The sequence below is a fragment of the Rattus rattus genome, chromosome 5 (genome assembly GCF_011064425.1).
Source record: "Rattus rattus isolate New Zealand chromosome 5, Rrattus_CSIRO_v1, whole genome shotgun sequence".
In the NCBI taxonomy this organism is placed as follows: domain Eukaryota; kingdom Metazoa; phylum Chordata; class Mammalia; order Rodentia; family Muridae; genus Rattus; species Rattus rattus.
The window spans coordinates 105,651,860-105,666,633 of record NC_046158.1 but is presented as its reverse complement, the minus strand read 5'-3'; the positions used below and the strand labels follow the sequence as shown (position 1 = coordinate 105,666,633).

At 35.7% G+C, this 14,774-nt stretch overlaps 1 protein-coding gene across 3 annotated transcripts in view; it reads left to right on the top strand.

Moving 5' to 3' along the window:
- The window catches only part of Trpm7 (transient receptor potential cation channel subfamily M member 7), an 84,927-nt gene that overhangs the window by 47,378 nt on the left and 22,775 nt on the right, over window positions 1–14,774 (top strand). For all 3 annotated transcript variants that reach the window (XR_004388031.1, XM_032904142.1, XM_032904143.1), the window contains 9 exons: window positions 811–945; window positions 1,779–2,059; window positions 3,731–3,959; window positions 4,715–4,870; window positions 4,948–5,091; window positions 7,260–7,388; window positions 9,443–9,721; window positions 10,791–10,965; window positions 12,140–12,266. Coding sequence is in view for 2 of the 3 variants with exons in the window: in XM_032904142.1 (XP_032760033.1) it covers window positions 811–945; window positions 1,779–2,059; window positions 3,731–3,959; window positions 4,715–4,870; window positions 4,948–5,091; window positions 7,260–7,388; window positions 9,443–9,721; window positions 10,791–10,965; window positions 12,140–12,266 (1,655 nt within the window). In the remaining variant the exon portion in view is untranslated. The remainder of the gene's footprint in view (window positions 1–810; window positions 946–1,778; window positions 2,060–3,730; window positions 3,960–4,714; window positions 4,871–4,947; window positions 5,092–7,259; window positions 7,389–9,442; window positions 9,722–10,790; window positions 10,966–12,139; window positions 12,267–14,774) is intronic.

Below are 14,774 nucleotides of genomic sequence, written 5' to 3'. Positions count from 1 at the left end.
AGCCAGACTGGTCTTCAAGTGAGTTCCAGGACAGCCAAGACTACGTGGAGAGACCCTATCTCAAAAAACCAACAGAAAAAAAAAAAAGGATAGTGACAGTGATATTGTCTTTAAATGTGAGATTTTATCTGGGTATGGCAGTACACACCTTTAATCCCAGGGTTTAGGAAGTAGAGGCAGGAGGATCTCTGAGTTTAATGCTAGCCTAGTCCACTAGACTTCTAGGCCAGCCAGGGCTACATAAACCGTCACACAGACACACACAGACACACACACAGACACACAGACACACACACACACACACACACACACTCACACACACACACACCCAGGCCAGCCTACCAAACTCTCACTCTCTCTCTCTCTCTCTCTCTCTCTCTCTCTCTCTCTCTCTCTCTCACCCTCACACACACACACACACACACACACACACACACACCACACCCCCCAATGTAATTCCAATTCCTCAGATGGCTCAGCCAGGTCAGTCACTTGAGAGAGGCTTGGCAACATAGAGAGAGATCCATCACAGATAGAAAGAAAAACTACAGCTAGAAACTAGTTGAGTGGACTCGTAATGATACATATATAATCATTGGCTTTTGGCTGCAGAAGCAAGTTCAAAGCCAGCCTGGGCTACATAGAAAGACAATACTTCAAAAGAAAAGGAAAAAAGATGGTAGTCAAAATCCTATGTTATTTTTATACATTGGCAATATTTGCAAATATTTATGAATTACCCTGGAATTTTTTAAATAATATTTCAGCATGTTTTAATTTTTTAAAAAAATAATAAACTCTCATTCTCAGAGGTCAGGTCGAAATGCCTCCAGCAGTACCCCTCAGTTGCGAAAGAGTCATGAAACTTTTGGCAATAGAGCTGATAAAAAGGAAAAAATGAGACACAATCATTTCATTAAAACAGCCCAACCCTACAGACCAAAGGTACGTTTGTTTATTCTTTAAAGAAAACAGGTTTTTTCTGCTTATTAAAAATGAAAATATTATCCTTTCTAAAGTTTTGTTTTTATTAATTAGTATTACTATGTAAAAACTTTGATTTAGTGAGAACTATCATTTGTTTGTTTGTTTTTATTTGTTTTATGAAACAGAGTTTCTCCGTGAAGCCCTGGCTGTCCTGAAACTATAGAACAGGCTAGCCAGGAACTCAAAATATCTGCCTATCCAACCCCCCAAAAAACAAAACAAAACAAATATAAAATAAAATAAAAGTTTCTGCCACCACACCTGGCTTGAAAATTATCCTTTGGTTTGGGATATTTTTTATATCTTTAAAGCTTCAATTTTCATAAAGAAAGATAATCATTATAAATTAATGATTCTATTAAGGTTGTCCGGTTTTAGCCGTGATAATAACCAGATTCCAAAAATTTTTTGACTAGTTTTATTCTGTATAAAGAACAAAAGTATTATCTAAACTTTAAATTTGCATTTTATAAGATACTACTAGTTCATATATTATGATTATATATACTTTAACATTTTTGTTGAAAAGGCATTTTATAAAATGAATGATAAATTACAATAAAAGGTAATGTTTTTAAAATTTGTTTATCCTGCATTATGAAGTAGAATAGAGGATATTTTTATTAAAGTTTAATTATGTTGGTTGATATAAGACCTGTCATTACTGTCTTTACTGGTTTAAGATGCTGGAGGTGAGAAGCAAGCCTCTTTGCAGCCTATATCCCACATTTAATGTCCCCAGCCCTCATATGGCCTTACTGTGAGTCTTACAGTATTTGTTTCCTTTGAAGATGGATGCATCTATGGAAGAAGGGAAGAAGAAACGAACCAAAGATGAAATTGTAGATATAGATGATCCAGAAACCAAGCGCTTTCCTTATCCTCTTAATGAATTATTGATCTGGGCTTGCCTTATGAAAAGGCAAGTCATGGCCCGCTTTTTATGGCAGCATGGTGAGGAATCAATGGCTAAAGCATTAGTTGCCTGTAAAATCTATCGTTCAATGGCTTATGAGGCAAAACAGAGTGACCTGGTAGATGATACTTCAGAGGAACTGAAACAGTATTCCAAGTAAGTGACATTTTAGCATATATAAGTGTTTGCCTGCATGTTATAGTGTAATGTTCTTAAGAGGGATGTGTGTAAGGGTCAGTGGGGGTATACAGTTTATTGGTGTAACTAAGACATATTTTTTAGTTGCATTAGGTAATTTTAAAAATTGGAAAGAAACTGTTTTGCTGTTTCATATATTAAACGTTTCAGAAAATAATAAATGGGAGAAGTTAAATGCAGTAATGCAGCAGTTCTGTTAAGAATTGTGTTTGGAATGCAAGAGTGTTTTGAGGCGTGTTTTTAAGAAATGAACTGAATTTTAGCTGGGAGGACATTCTGAAGGATGGAATCACAAATACTAAGGAGTAAAATAGTTCACAAGTTTATAATTTACTTAGGGAGATACAGCGTTCATAGTAATCTGGAAAGGTATTTTTTGGAAGTTTTATAATAGGTATTTAGCTCTTCCTTTCTCTTAGCTCTAAGACAAATTTGGAAGAGATTAATGGGTGTTGCTGAGAACAGCTCTGATAGGGATTCAATATCTGCTTAATGAGAATTTACAGTTTATTTGTCATGAGTAAGTTAGCCCCTAGATACATTGTTCTTGTTTCCATGTTTGAAATACAATGTAGAATGACTAGAGAGATGCTAGAGCACTGACAATTCTTCAAGAGGACCTAGGTCCAATTCCCAGCACCCACATGGCAGCTCACAACTATCTGTAAATTTCAGTTCCAGTGCTACTGACAACCTCATGCAGACATATACTCAGGCAAAATACCAATGCACATAAAATAAAAATAAATTTTTTAAAATAAATTTTCAGGAATAAATGGTGTAGAGATACTTTGAACAGAATATTGTATCATTGTTAACTTTGTTTTCCTGTAAAAACATGATTTTATTTATAAGACCAGGAGAAAGTACTCTGGATTCACCTTGTAACATTTATACTTGGTGTGATGTATTTTAGTATTTTGTGGTTTCCATATACATACAAATACCTGTTGGAGTTACCATAATTCTAGTGCTTCACAGATCCATAAATGTGTGTGAAAATATTAAAAACAATAAAATTGGACTGAAGAGATGGTTCAGGGTATAAGAGCACTTACTGCTCTTGCAAAAGCACCCACACAACAACCCAGGACTCCCTCTGCCTCCAGTTCCAGAAGATCTGATGCTTTCTTTTGACCTTTGTGGGTTCTGTACACTTGTAATGCACACATACACATTCAGGCACACTCATAACCATAAAAATTTAAAAGTAAATATTTAAGGAAACAGCAAAGTTATAGAATAATTTAATTTGTAATATGTGTATGGGTATTTTGTTTCCATATATATCTTTGTACCTCTTGGGTGCCTGACACTCAAAGAGGCCAGAAGGTGTCATATCCTGGGGAAGAGGTACTGGCAATTATGAGGCATTATGTGGATGCTGGGATCATACCCAGGAGATTTGGAAAAGCAGCTACTGCTCTTAACTACTAAGCCATCTCTCCTCCTCTGATTCTTAATTAAAATTATTTATTCTTTTGTTTGGGGAAGATAGTAGCGTTTCTGTTTAACATGCTATTAAAGATGCTTGATTCTCAGCAGAAAACAAAACCACTCTTCAATTTCTTTATCAGTGTATACTCTAGGGGGTTTTCTTGTTGTTTGTCTTTATGTTTCTTTATGTAGTGATTTTGGTCAACTCGCCGTTGAATTACTGGAACAGTCCTTCAGACAAGATGAAACAATGGCTATGAAATTACTCACTTATGAACTGAAAAACTGGAGTAATTCAACCTGCCTCAAGTTAGCAGTTTCTTCAAGGCTTAGGCCTTTTGTAGCTCACACTTGTACACAGATGCTGTTATCTGATATGTGGATGGGACGGCTGAATATGAGAAAAAATTCCTGGTATAAGGTATACCTTACAAATAATTGAAGTATGTAATGAGATACAAAGAATAAGCAAATTAGCACACACATATGTAGTAAAATGATTTGAAAGGGTAATGGAAAGAAATTAGAAGACGAGGAAATAGGTGATTGACATTTCATTCCAAGTAGGATAATGTATACTTTTCTGCACCTCTTCTTAACTATTGAATATTTTGTAATTTGTGTATGATTATCGTTCTTCTGAGCTAAAAGTATGAAGGCAGTAAATAGGGAATGTTGACATTTATTCTCCAAGTAGCCCTGTAGAGTTACTGGTTTTTAAAAGGATTTCTAATTTCTAAAATTCCAGACATATTATCTAATTTACTGTATTACTTTTAGTTAGTACTGAGTAAATATATCTTTGTGCCTAGTATTTCAATGTATGCAGGGTTTTAGGTTAAAAATTTGGGTAAAGTAGCAAGTCTTTATTGCACCTTCGTAATGCTTGAGTTTGTCTAAATTAAACATATTTTTTAACAAATTGTTAAAATAACATTTTATTCAAAGGACAAGTCTGTACTGATTATTAAATTCATGCTGTCATTATCATAATACTCAGATAATACAGTATGTAAAGAAAAAATAAATGTTTTTCCTTCAGTTATAGGGTAAAATGAGTAACATTCACAAGACGCATAATGCATAAGTTACTGTTTTATTTTCTATGATTTCTATTGATTTATAAAGGTCATTGATTTTAAAATGCAAAAATTTTTATGTTTCTAAAAATTTTAGGTTATATTAAGCATTTTAGTTCCACCTGCCATATTAATGCTAGAGTATAAAACCAAGGCTGAAATGTCCCATATCCCACAATCTCAAGATGCTCATCAAATGACCATGGAGGATAGTGAAAACAATTTTCACAACATAACAGAAGAGATACCCATGGTAAGACGAAAGACTTCAGAGCATATGTAAATTTGTTATGTGCTAAATAAAAACTAAACACATATTTTTAATTTTAGGAAGTATTTAAAGAAGTAAAGATTTTGGACAGCAGTGAAGGAAAGAATGAAATGGAGATACATATTAAATCAAAAAAGCTTCCAATCACACGAAAATTTTATGCCTTTTATCACGCGCCAATTGTAAAGTTCTGGTTTAACACAGTATGTTTTTAAATTGTTTTTCATGGTTTGGTTTGGTGGGGTTGTTTTAACTGTTATTTAGTTCTGGGAAAGAGCATAGTGTTTATTTTTAAAAGTTGCATAGAAAACTTTTAGTCTGGAATTCATATTTTCATTTAATTTGGATTACTAAAAACACATTGCTTGTTAAAAGAGCATTAATTTTGGCGTACTTTCATCTGAGCTGCCAATGTGTAGAATAACCAAATTTTAGTTCTGATTAGAAACTAAAATGTATTGATATAATATATGCCTTTCTAAAAGGTACAAATATAAGCCAGGTGTGGTAGCACATGACTCAGGAGGCAGAGGCAGAGGCAGTTGAGACCTCTGGGAGTTCAAGGATAGCTAAAACTACATGTTAGAGGGCTGGAGAGATGGCTCAGTGGTTAAGAGCGCTGACTGCTCTTCCAGAGGTCATGAGTTCAATTCCCAGTCACAACCATCTGAAATGAGATCTGGTGCCCTCTTCTGGCCTGCAGTCACATATGCAGGCAGAATGCTGTACATAAAATAAATAAATAAATCTTTAAACAAAAACAAAACAAAACAAAAAACTACATGTTAGAGAGCCCTTGTTCCTGAAAATACAAACAATCCAAAACCACAAACAACTAAAAGGTAACAAATTTAAATTGTCTATTAAAAATAAGCTTGTGAGCAGTATAGAATAAAATTGAGTGTTGGTACACATCTTTGATCCCAGCTTGGAAGGTAGTCAGATGGGTCTCTGAGTTCCAGGCCAGAGACTTGGAGGGAGCTACAGACAGGGCTACTCAGAGACACCCTGTGTCCAAAAACCTAAATAAAGTTGTGAATATAGCCCAGTAGTAGAGCTACATGCTTATCATGTGTGAGGACGCCCTACATTCCTCTCCCAGTACTTGATGGAAGTGGGGAAAATCTAAAGTAATGCTGAGAGCCAGCAACATGGCTGTAAAGGTAGAACAGACCCAAATCGACAGAGTTGTTCTCTGGCCTCTACATGTATACAGTGTAACACACACCCTCCACAAGTATCATATATACACATCATAATAAAACAGAAATGATTCTGAAAGCTCAGCTCAAACCCGTACACTTTGTGATTTGTGTTTTAAGGTTGTGCAGATAGCACACTAAAGACTTTAGAAATAAGTCTGCTGCTTTAAAATAGAAGGCAGAGAGTAATCTAGATCCAGCCATTTCTTTAGTTACTTGCTCCATTGCTTTCCTACATTAGCCTTTCTCTTTTTCTGTAGGATTGACAAAAACATAAGTCCATAAAAGCATGTATCCATATGTTGAAATGTTTTTATTCATTGTTGGTTCCTTAAAAAAATCTAGTTGGCTGTCTTGTTTGAGGCATCCTCTAGGGAGAAACATCTGAAAAAACACTTAAAATTAGACCCTCCTTTAAAACACCGGCTTCATGTGACATGGTTTTTGGTTATTTAAAAAAAAAAAAGTTTCATGTAGCCAGACTGATCTTGAATTTACTACGTAAGCTATGCTGGTCTTGAATTCTTTTTTATTTTTTTAACATTTATTTATTTTATGTATATGAGTACACTATTGCTCTCTTCAGACACACCAGAAAAGGGCATTGATCCCATTACAGATGGTTGTGAGCCACATGGCTGGGAATTGAACTCAGGACCTCTGGAAGAGCAGTCAGTAGTCTTAACCACTGAGCCATCTTGAACTCTCGATATTCCTACCTCTACCCTACAAGTTCTGGGAGTAGAAATTTATGATGTTTGCATATGGTGGCAGAATCAATCTTTATTCCCTTTCCCAGGAAAACAAAGTAATGTTACTTGTTCATTTTTATCAGTATTAGACAATTGCCAAAGTTGACCAGTGGTTTTATGTTAGGGATGGGTATTTGAGAGTTTGTTCCTTCAGTTGTTGCCTTCTCTCTCACACTCACACTTAACTGTTGTGGATTGATTACTACATTTTTCAGTGCTAGATACAGATAATGCAAACCTGTTATCTGGTACCTAATCTGTCCCACTAATGCATATAATGAAGGTTGCTTACATTTGCATTTTAACTAGCCTACCATAGCTCAAACTAGATTTTGTGTGTACATTAAATGTCCACAATATGTTTTATTTTGTAATTGATTTTATTCGTGTAACTTTTGTTTCTGTTTTTTTAATTAGTTGGCATACTTAGGATTTCTGATGCTTTATACATTTGTAGTTCTTGTACAAATGGAACAGCTACCTTCAGTTCAAGAGTGGATTGTTATCGCTTATATTTTTACCTATGCTATTGAAAAAATTCGTGAGGTATGTCTATAGTTTATCTTACCAGTAAGTTATGTATGTATGCAAGTTTATTTTAATTTTGTTGTGGGTGTGGGTATGTTACTGTTATTTCAGTTGGTGATACATGAGAAGTATGGAACATGTTTGTTTTTGCTATTCTGAAAACCATGTTTTGTTTTTTTAAATATTTTTGGTTAAGCTGGGCATGGTGATGCACACCTTTAATCCTAGCACTTGGGAGGCAGAGGCAGGTGAATCTCTGAGTGCAAGACCAGCCTAGTCTCCAGAGCAAGTTCCAGGACAGCTGAGATTAAACTGTCTCAAGAAAACAAAATAAGACAAAACCGAGAATGGTTATTAATGTTTACTTTGAGTACTATTAGTAATTAGTCTGTCTTCAGAAATACTAAATATGTATGTAGGTAGTCAAGAAATTGAAAGATAGATGTTTTTAAATTGTATAACACCCTAATTTTGAAGGGAAGATTTTTCCTTTTTCTTAAATCCTTAAGGCAATGTATGGTAGTACACATCTATAACTCCAGTGTTGGAAGGCAGTTTAGGATCATCTGCTATACAGTGAAGATTTCAGGCTTGCCTGGGCTATATGAAACCCTGTTTCTGAAGTAAAAACAAACTATTTATTAACTTTATGTGCATGAGTGTTTTAACTACGTGTATGTCTGTGTATCCTGTGTGACTGTTGCCCACAGAAGCCAGAGAGGGCATCAGATCTCCTAGATGAGTTATGATCTGTTACGTAGGTGCTGGCAGTCAAACTGGGGTCCTCTTGAAGTGTATTCATAAAAGCTTTTGCATGTATTTATGAGAATGGTATTAATTGTATCTGTGTTTAGTGGAGAGGGAAATTGCTTGAGAGAAAAGCAAAAGTAGGAAACATTTTGTAGTGTAAATATATTTCTCAAAATTTTTAAAAAGTTACTCAGGGATAGTAGATATTTTTAATAAGTTAGATATATACAAATATTTAAATCATATAATAACTTTGGACAAATGAGGCATCTTTGGAATCTACTGCCAGTGTTTTCAGATATTGCTTTAACTTGAAATAAAACATTTCAAAAGCATTTCACATATATCACCTTAGCTTTCTAATTATATCACCTTGCTGAGCAAATCATTCATTTATAAGAACTCTGTGTGTTACCCAAAGACTATACATGGACTGACCCTGGGCTCCAACCTCCTAAGTAGCAATGAATAGCCTAGTAAGAGCACTAGTGGAAGGGGAAGCCCTTGGTCCTGCCAAGACTGAACCCCCGGTGAACATGATTGTTGCGGGGAGGGCAGTAATGGGGATGGGGAGGGGAATACCCCTAGAGAAGGGGAGGGGTAGGGTTTAGGGAGATGTTGGCCCGGAAACTGGGAAAAGGAATAACAATCAAATGTAAATAAGAAACACCCAAGTTAATAATGATGGAAGGAAAAAAAAAAAAGAAGGTTGTGCTTACCATACCAACCAACCAGAAAGAACTTCCAGGGTCTAAATAACTAACGAAAGACTATACATGGACTGACCCAGGGCTCCAATTGCATATGTAGCAGAGAATAGCCTTGTTTGGGCACCAGTGGAAGGGGAAGTCCTTGTTCCTGCCAAGGTTGAACCCCCAGTGCAGGGGAATGTTGGAGGGGGGGCAGTGAATGGGGGGAACACACTTAGGGGGAAGGGGGAGGGAATGGGGGCTTATGGGCAGGAAACCGGGACAGGGAATAACATTTGAAATGTAAATAAAGAAATATATCTAATTTTTAAAAAAAAGTCTGTGTGTGTGTTTGGTTTGCTTGTTCATTTTGTGACAGGCTCTCAATAAATATAGCTCTGGCTGCCAGTTCTGCCTGTTTCTGTCTCTTGAGTGCTGGATTTAAAGGTATTTGCCACCATATCTGCCCATAAAGACTTTGTTATTGTACTGTTTTCTTATCAAATGAAATCTCAAATTCTTTGAAACATTAAAATATAAGTAAAATTTTTCTGTGAAGTTATAATCAGGTTCTATATATGATTTAATAGAAAGGATTTAATTCAACATTTTTTTTTCTTCTTAAACCTTTAGGTCTTTATGTCTGAAGCTGGGAAAATCAGCCAGAAGATCAAAGTGTGGTTTAGTGACTACTTCAATGTCAGTGACACAATTGCCATAATTTCTTTCTTCATTGGATTTGGACTAAGATTTGGAGCAAAGTGGAACTTTATTAATGCATATGATAATCATGTTTTTGTTGCTGGAAGATTAATTTACTGTCTTAATATAATATTTTGGTATGTGCGCTTGCTAGATTTTCTAGCTGTAAATCAACAGGCAGGACCTTATGTAATGATGATTGGAAAAATGGTAAGTTGAAATATCTACTAATATGCATGAATTGTTTCTTAAAAAATCATAAAATATATGTTTTCATATAGCTTTACCTAGCCCCAAAATTTCTGTTAGTTCATATTTATTTGCCTCATACTCTGTATCTGTAATTCCTTAAGGATATTTTATCAGTATATGTGCTTCTGTAATGTATGTTTGTGGTGAATTCATATGTGAGGGTACATATGCACACATGTAGTGGACAGAAGTCATGTTGGATATTTTTTGTCACCCTTCACCTTATTTCTGCAGACGGGGCTCTCACTGACACTAGACTTGTTTCCTTATCTTCTTTCCCTTCCTTTAATCTTCTTTTGAGCCCCATCTTTTTCTCCTTCTCTTTCTCTTTTTCACCCCTCCCCCCTTTTTTTAGTTTTGAGATAATTATAAATTCACATGGAGCTGTACCAAATAAGAATCCTGGTAGCTTTTATCTTGCTTCTTCCAAAGATTACATTCCATTCTTTCCTTTTAAGCTTTATATCACATATTCTTGAACTCTTACATGTGATGTACTCACAAAGGCCTTTGCATGGTGGTACATATCTCTAGTCCAGCTTCTAATGAAGTGAGTAAAGTATAGATATATGAGGCCAGGTAGAGGAAAGTCTGCATTTCCATTGCTAATTCACAGGCTATAAGAATTGGCATATATTGGAATTAAGTCTCCAAATTTGCCCTTGTAAGTATAGTTGTGGATTTGTCTTATATTTGGCAAGGATAGGCTGTAATTTGAACTAATCGATATAGTTTATTACAGAGACAATCTCCTTCCTAAGACTTATGCAATGGGGGTTGGGGATTTAGCTCAGTGGTAGAGCGCTTGCCTAGGAAGCGCAAGGCCCTGGGTTCGGTCCCCAGCTCCAAAAAAAAAAAAAAAAGACTTATGCAATGATAGCATTTTCCTGAATGGTATTATTAGCAATAAATGAGAACTCAGTTATTCTACTTACCCACTAAAACATTAGAAACACTCTTTAGGATGAAATTTGTTGTAGGAATTAAGTTCTCTTATATCTTAACACGTTTCTTTTTTTTTAAACAGGTGGCCAATATGTTCTACATTGTAGTGATAATGGCTCTTGTATTACTTAGTTTTGGTGTTCCCAGAAAAGCAATACTTTATCCACATGAAGAACCGTCTTGGTCTCTTGCTAAAGATATAGTTTTTCATCCATACTGGATGATTTTTGGTGAAGTTTATGCATATGAAATTGATGGTAAGGATTTGTGTTTACAAAATCATCTTTTGGTTATTTTATAAAGTCAGGATTGCCTCTTAAAATACTGCATAGTTTCCAGTCAAACTTGCAACCTAAATATCCCTACTATGCGTTAATAGCCCCCCTCCCAAAAAAAGATCAAAAAGAGGTGTTTTGAAAATTGTTCAACCATATACATTAGAAGTCTGTTTTAATTATCTTAGACAATTAAGATATTTAGTAATTCATATAACTAAAAGTTTAATTTGGTTACAAAGCCACTTCAAGGAATGATGGTTGTGATGGTGATTATGATGATAACTTGGTTAATGTGCACATTTTAAAATGACTAAATAGTAACTGTAAGTGTATATAAGAATTATCTCTAATTCATGATCATTTTCGTCCCTTTCCTACTCTAATGAATCTTGTATTACTCCTTGTAACTGTGATGGATGTTAAACTCTTCCTTCCTTGCTTATGTTTAGTTATGTTCTAGCTTCAAAAATGTTTCAGGCATGAGTAATGAATGCAAAGGAATTCAAATTTAGTCACTTCATGTGACGAAATACATGTTTATTTTTAGTCCTGTGTCTTCGTATGTCTGTGTGTGGGTTTGTGCACCTAAAGTGCCTGCGGAAGCCAGAAAGAAGCATGGGATCCTCCAGAAGCTGGAGTTACATGCATGGTTCTAAGCTACCTAACATGTGTGAAAATAGGTTCAGTTTCTTACTTGTAACCATTTGTCCATCTCTGCAGTCACTAAATCTAGTAATTTTCTATTTAAAATGCATTTTAGTCCTCATCTAAAGAGGTTTGTAACATTATAGGTTTACTACGATCTGTCATGTACTTCTTAGGTTCAGATATTTTTCTTACATAAATGTTACATTTTCGCTGTATCCAGTGATTTTATCTACCGTTATTCTCAGTCTAACCCTTCCTAACAATGATATAACTTATAATACTGGTGCTTGAGTTCAGTGCAGTGATGGCGCACGATAGAAAGCCCCATAGCTCTAAGTGTCTGTCGGAGGCTTCACAAGGCAGAGCTCTAAAGGCTAGCTGCCTGTCTAAGATCCTTTCCTTTTAAATTCTTAAGCAGATTTGCATGTGCTCAAAATTTTCTGTAAGACAAAGAACCTTGTATACTGAACTCCTATATTTAAAATTCTCTTCTCTCTCCCCAAAGTGTGTGCAAATGATTCCACTCTCCCGACAATCTGTGGTCCTGGAACTTGGTTGACTCCATTTCTTCAAGCAGTCTACCTCTTTGTACAGTATATCATTATGGTTAATCTTCTTATCGCATTTTTCAAGTAAGAATTTTGTTTACTTAATATATTTGATACATTGATCATTTTGAGTAGATATTCATTTTCTTGCTTTTAAATTCTCAATTTTAATGTAGTCTTAAAGTATTGTCTTTAAATAAATTACAAATAAGACACACATTTTTCAAACCAAAGGAATTTTAAATGTTGGGGTTTATTATTTTCAACATAAGAAATGTGTATAAGTATGTGCTCCATATGTAGCAGATATGCTGTTTGGCCTCACATGGGTCCCAAACAACTGGAGTGGCAACTGTCCGGAAAGCTGTTGCCTGTCAGTGGCATATGTTCTAGCTGGCTGATTTATCTGGCCTCAGTGGGAGAGGATGCTCCTAGCCTCACAGAGACTTGATGTGCCAAGGTGGGGGGGGGGGTACCCAGGGGAGACCCTACCAACTCAGAGAAGAAGGGGAGAGGGTGTGAGGATTGTCTAAGAGTGTGATTGGGAGAGAGCCAATGAGCATGATGTAAAGTGAATAAGTAAAATAATAATAATAATAATAATTAATAATAATAATAATAATTTTAAAAAATGAAAAAAAATATGTCCTCATCCATGTGCCTGTCATTGTGTATGTTAAATGAAGGTAGGAGGTAAATGTTAGCTGTCTTTGTTGATCATTCTTTACCTTTTCTTTATTTTAAAATTATTTTTTATTTTATGTGTTTGGGTGTTTTTTGCCTGCTTGCATATTTATTTTACATTGGTGTAATATCCAGGATGGTCAGAAAAGAGTATCAGATCCCACAAAACAGCAGTACTGTTTTGAGCTTCCATGTGGGTTTTGCAAATCAACTCTGTTAAAAAGCACCCAGAGCTGTTAACCATCTGTCCAGCCCTCCAACTTACTTCTAAAGAAAGGCTCTCTCTGAACCTGGCTGTTATCAGTCTGGCTAAGCAGCCTAGCAGTGAGCCTATGTGGTCTGCCTATCTCACTGTGCCTCAGCTAGTTTGTTTAAAAAATAATCTTTTGGGAAACAAGCAAACAAGGCTGGCGAGATGAGTTGGTAAACGTGCCTATTGACCAAAAAAAAAAAGATGCCTATTGACAGACAAGTGAGATGACTTGAGTCATTCCCAGGCCTACATGGAGAAGAGAGTTCTGTACACACACCTGTACATGTCACTCGTAAGGAAGAAAGATGCTTTTTAAATCTTACATCCTTACCAGCAAATTTTCCTAGGTTGCTAGGGAATTACAGAAAAACAAAGAACTCATGTAATTTTACTTGGTTTTTATGTGACATTCATGTATCATTTTTGTGTATATAGAAATTGTAGTTCTCAAAATAATCTTACAGTTTTACCTAGTTTTCCTTTTTTCTCTGCGTAGCCCTGTCAACCAGACTGGCCTCAAAATCACTGAGATCCTCCTGCCTTTACATGTTGAGCTTTGGGATTAAAGGCATGTGCCACCACTGTACAGCTTCATTTATCAGCTTTGAATGACTATGTCATTCTCCACAATGTAGACCATATTTCAAGCCAATGTATTAAACTGCTCAATTACATTGTAATATTTTGTTACAAAATGTTTTATTTCCTCTCTAAATGATCAGAACTGTTGAAGATCTGTACTTCTAGGGCTGTCTAGCTTTAAATCAAAGTAAGGCTCTGTCCCTTACTTCTTGCTGAAGCCAGGTATTAAATTTCTTATCTTTACTCACTTGATAAGTTAGGGTGACTTTATGTAGTTCAGACTAAACTTAAAATTTGGAGTGGTGGTGATGGTATGTTTGGGGCGTGTGTGTGTGTGTGTGTGTGTGTGTGTGTGTGTGTGTGTGTGTGTGTGTGTGTGTGTGTGTGTGTGTGTCCATGCATACATGTAGAGAAACAGGATGAGAGGTAATTTCCTCTGTAGCTTTTGGCTTTATTGTCTTGAGGCAGGGTCTCTCACTGAACTTAAAGCTTGCCGTTTCACCTAGGTTGGCTGTCTAGTGAGTTCTGAGGATGCACTTTCTCTGCCCCACAACACTGGGTTATGTTACATGTGCAGCCATACTTGACTTATACATGTATGCTAACCATTAAAATCAGGTTCTCATGCTTGAATAGCAAGTATTCTTAACCACCAACATCTCTGTAAGGATATATGTGTCTCTCTACATAGCCTTGGCTTTCCTGGAACTAGCTGTGGAAACCAAGCTAGCCTCAAACTCTCACAGATATGTCTGCTTCCATCTCCCAAGTGCTAGGACACCATTCCTGTTGAGATTGAATTCTTGATCCTCCTGCATTTTAGCCTTCCAGGTTTTGGAATTACATGCATATGGCATGGCATTTAGCAAGATTTTCTTTTGTTTTACCCATTTACATAATTTGTTTTAAAAGCTTATAGTTGTTCTTTTTCCTACTCAGTTTTCTGACATCTTTTATTAAGGTCCAAAACAGGATCAGCCTTTTGGTTACATATATTTGTAATTACTTTTTTTTTTTAAATGATGTATCCTTGCACATGTAGTACAGAATTAAATAAAGTAAAATCTTTAGTA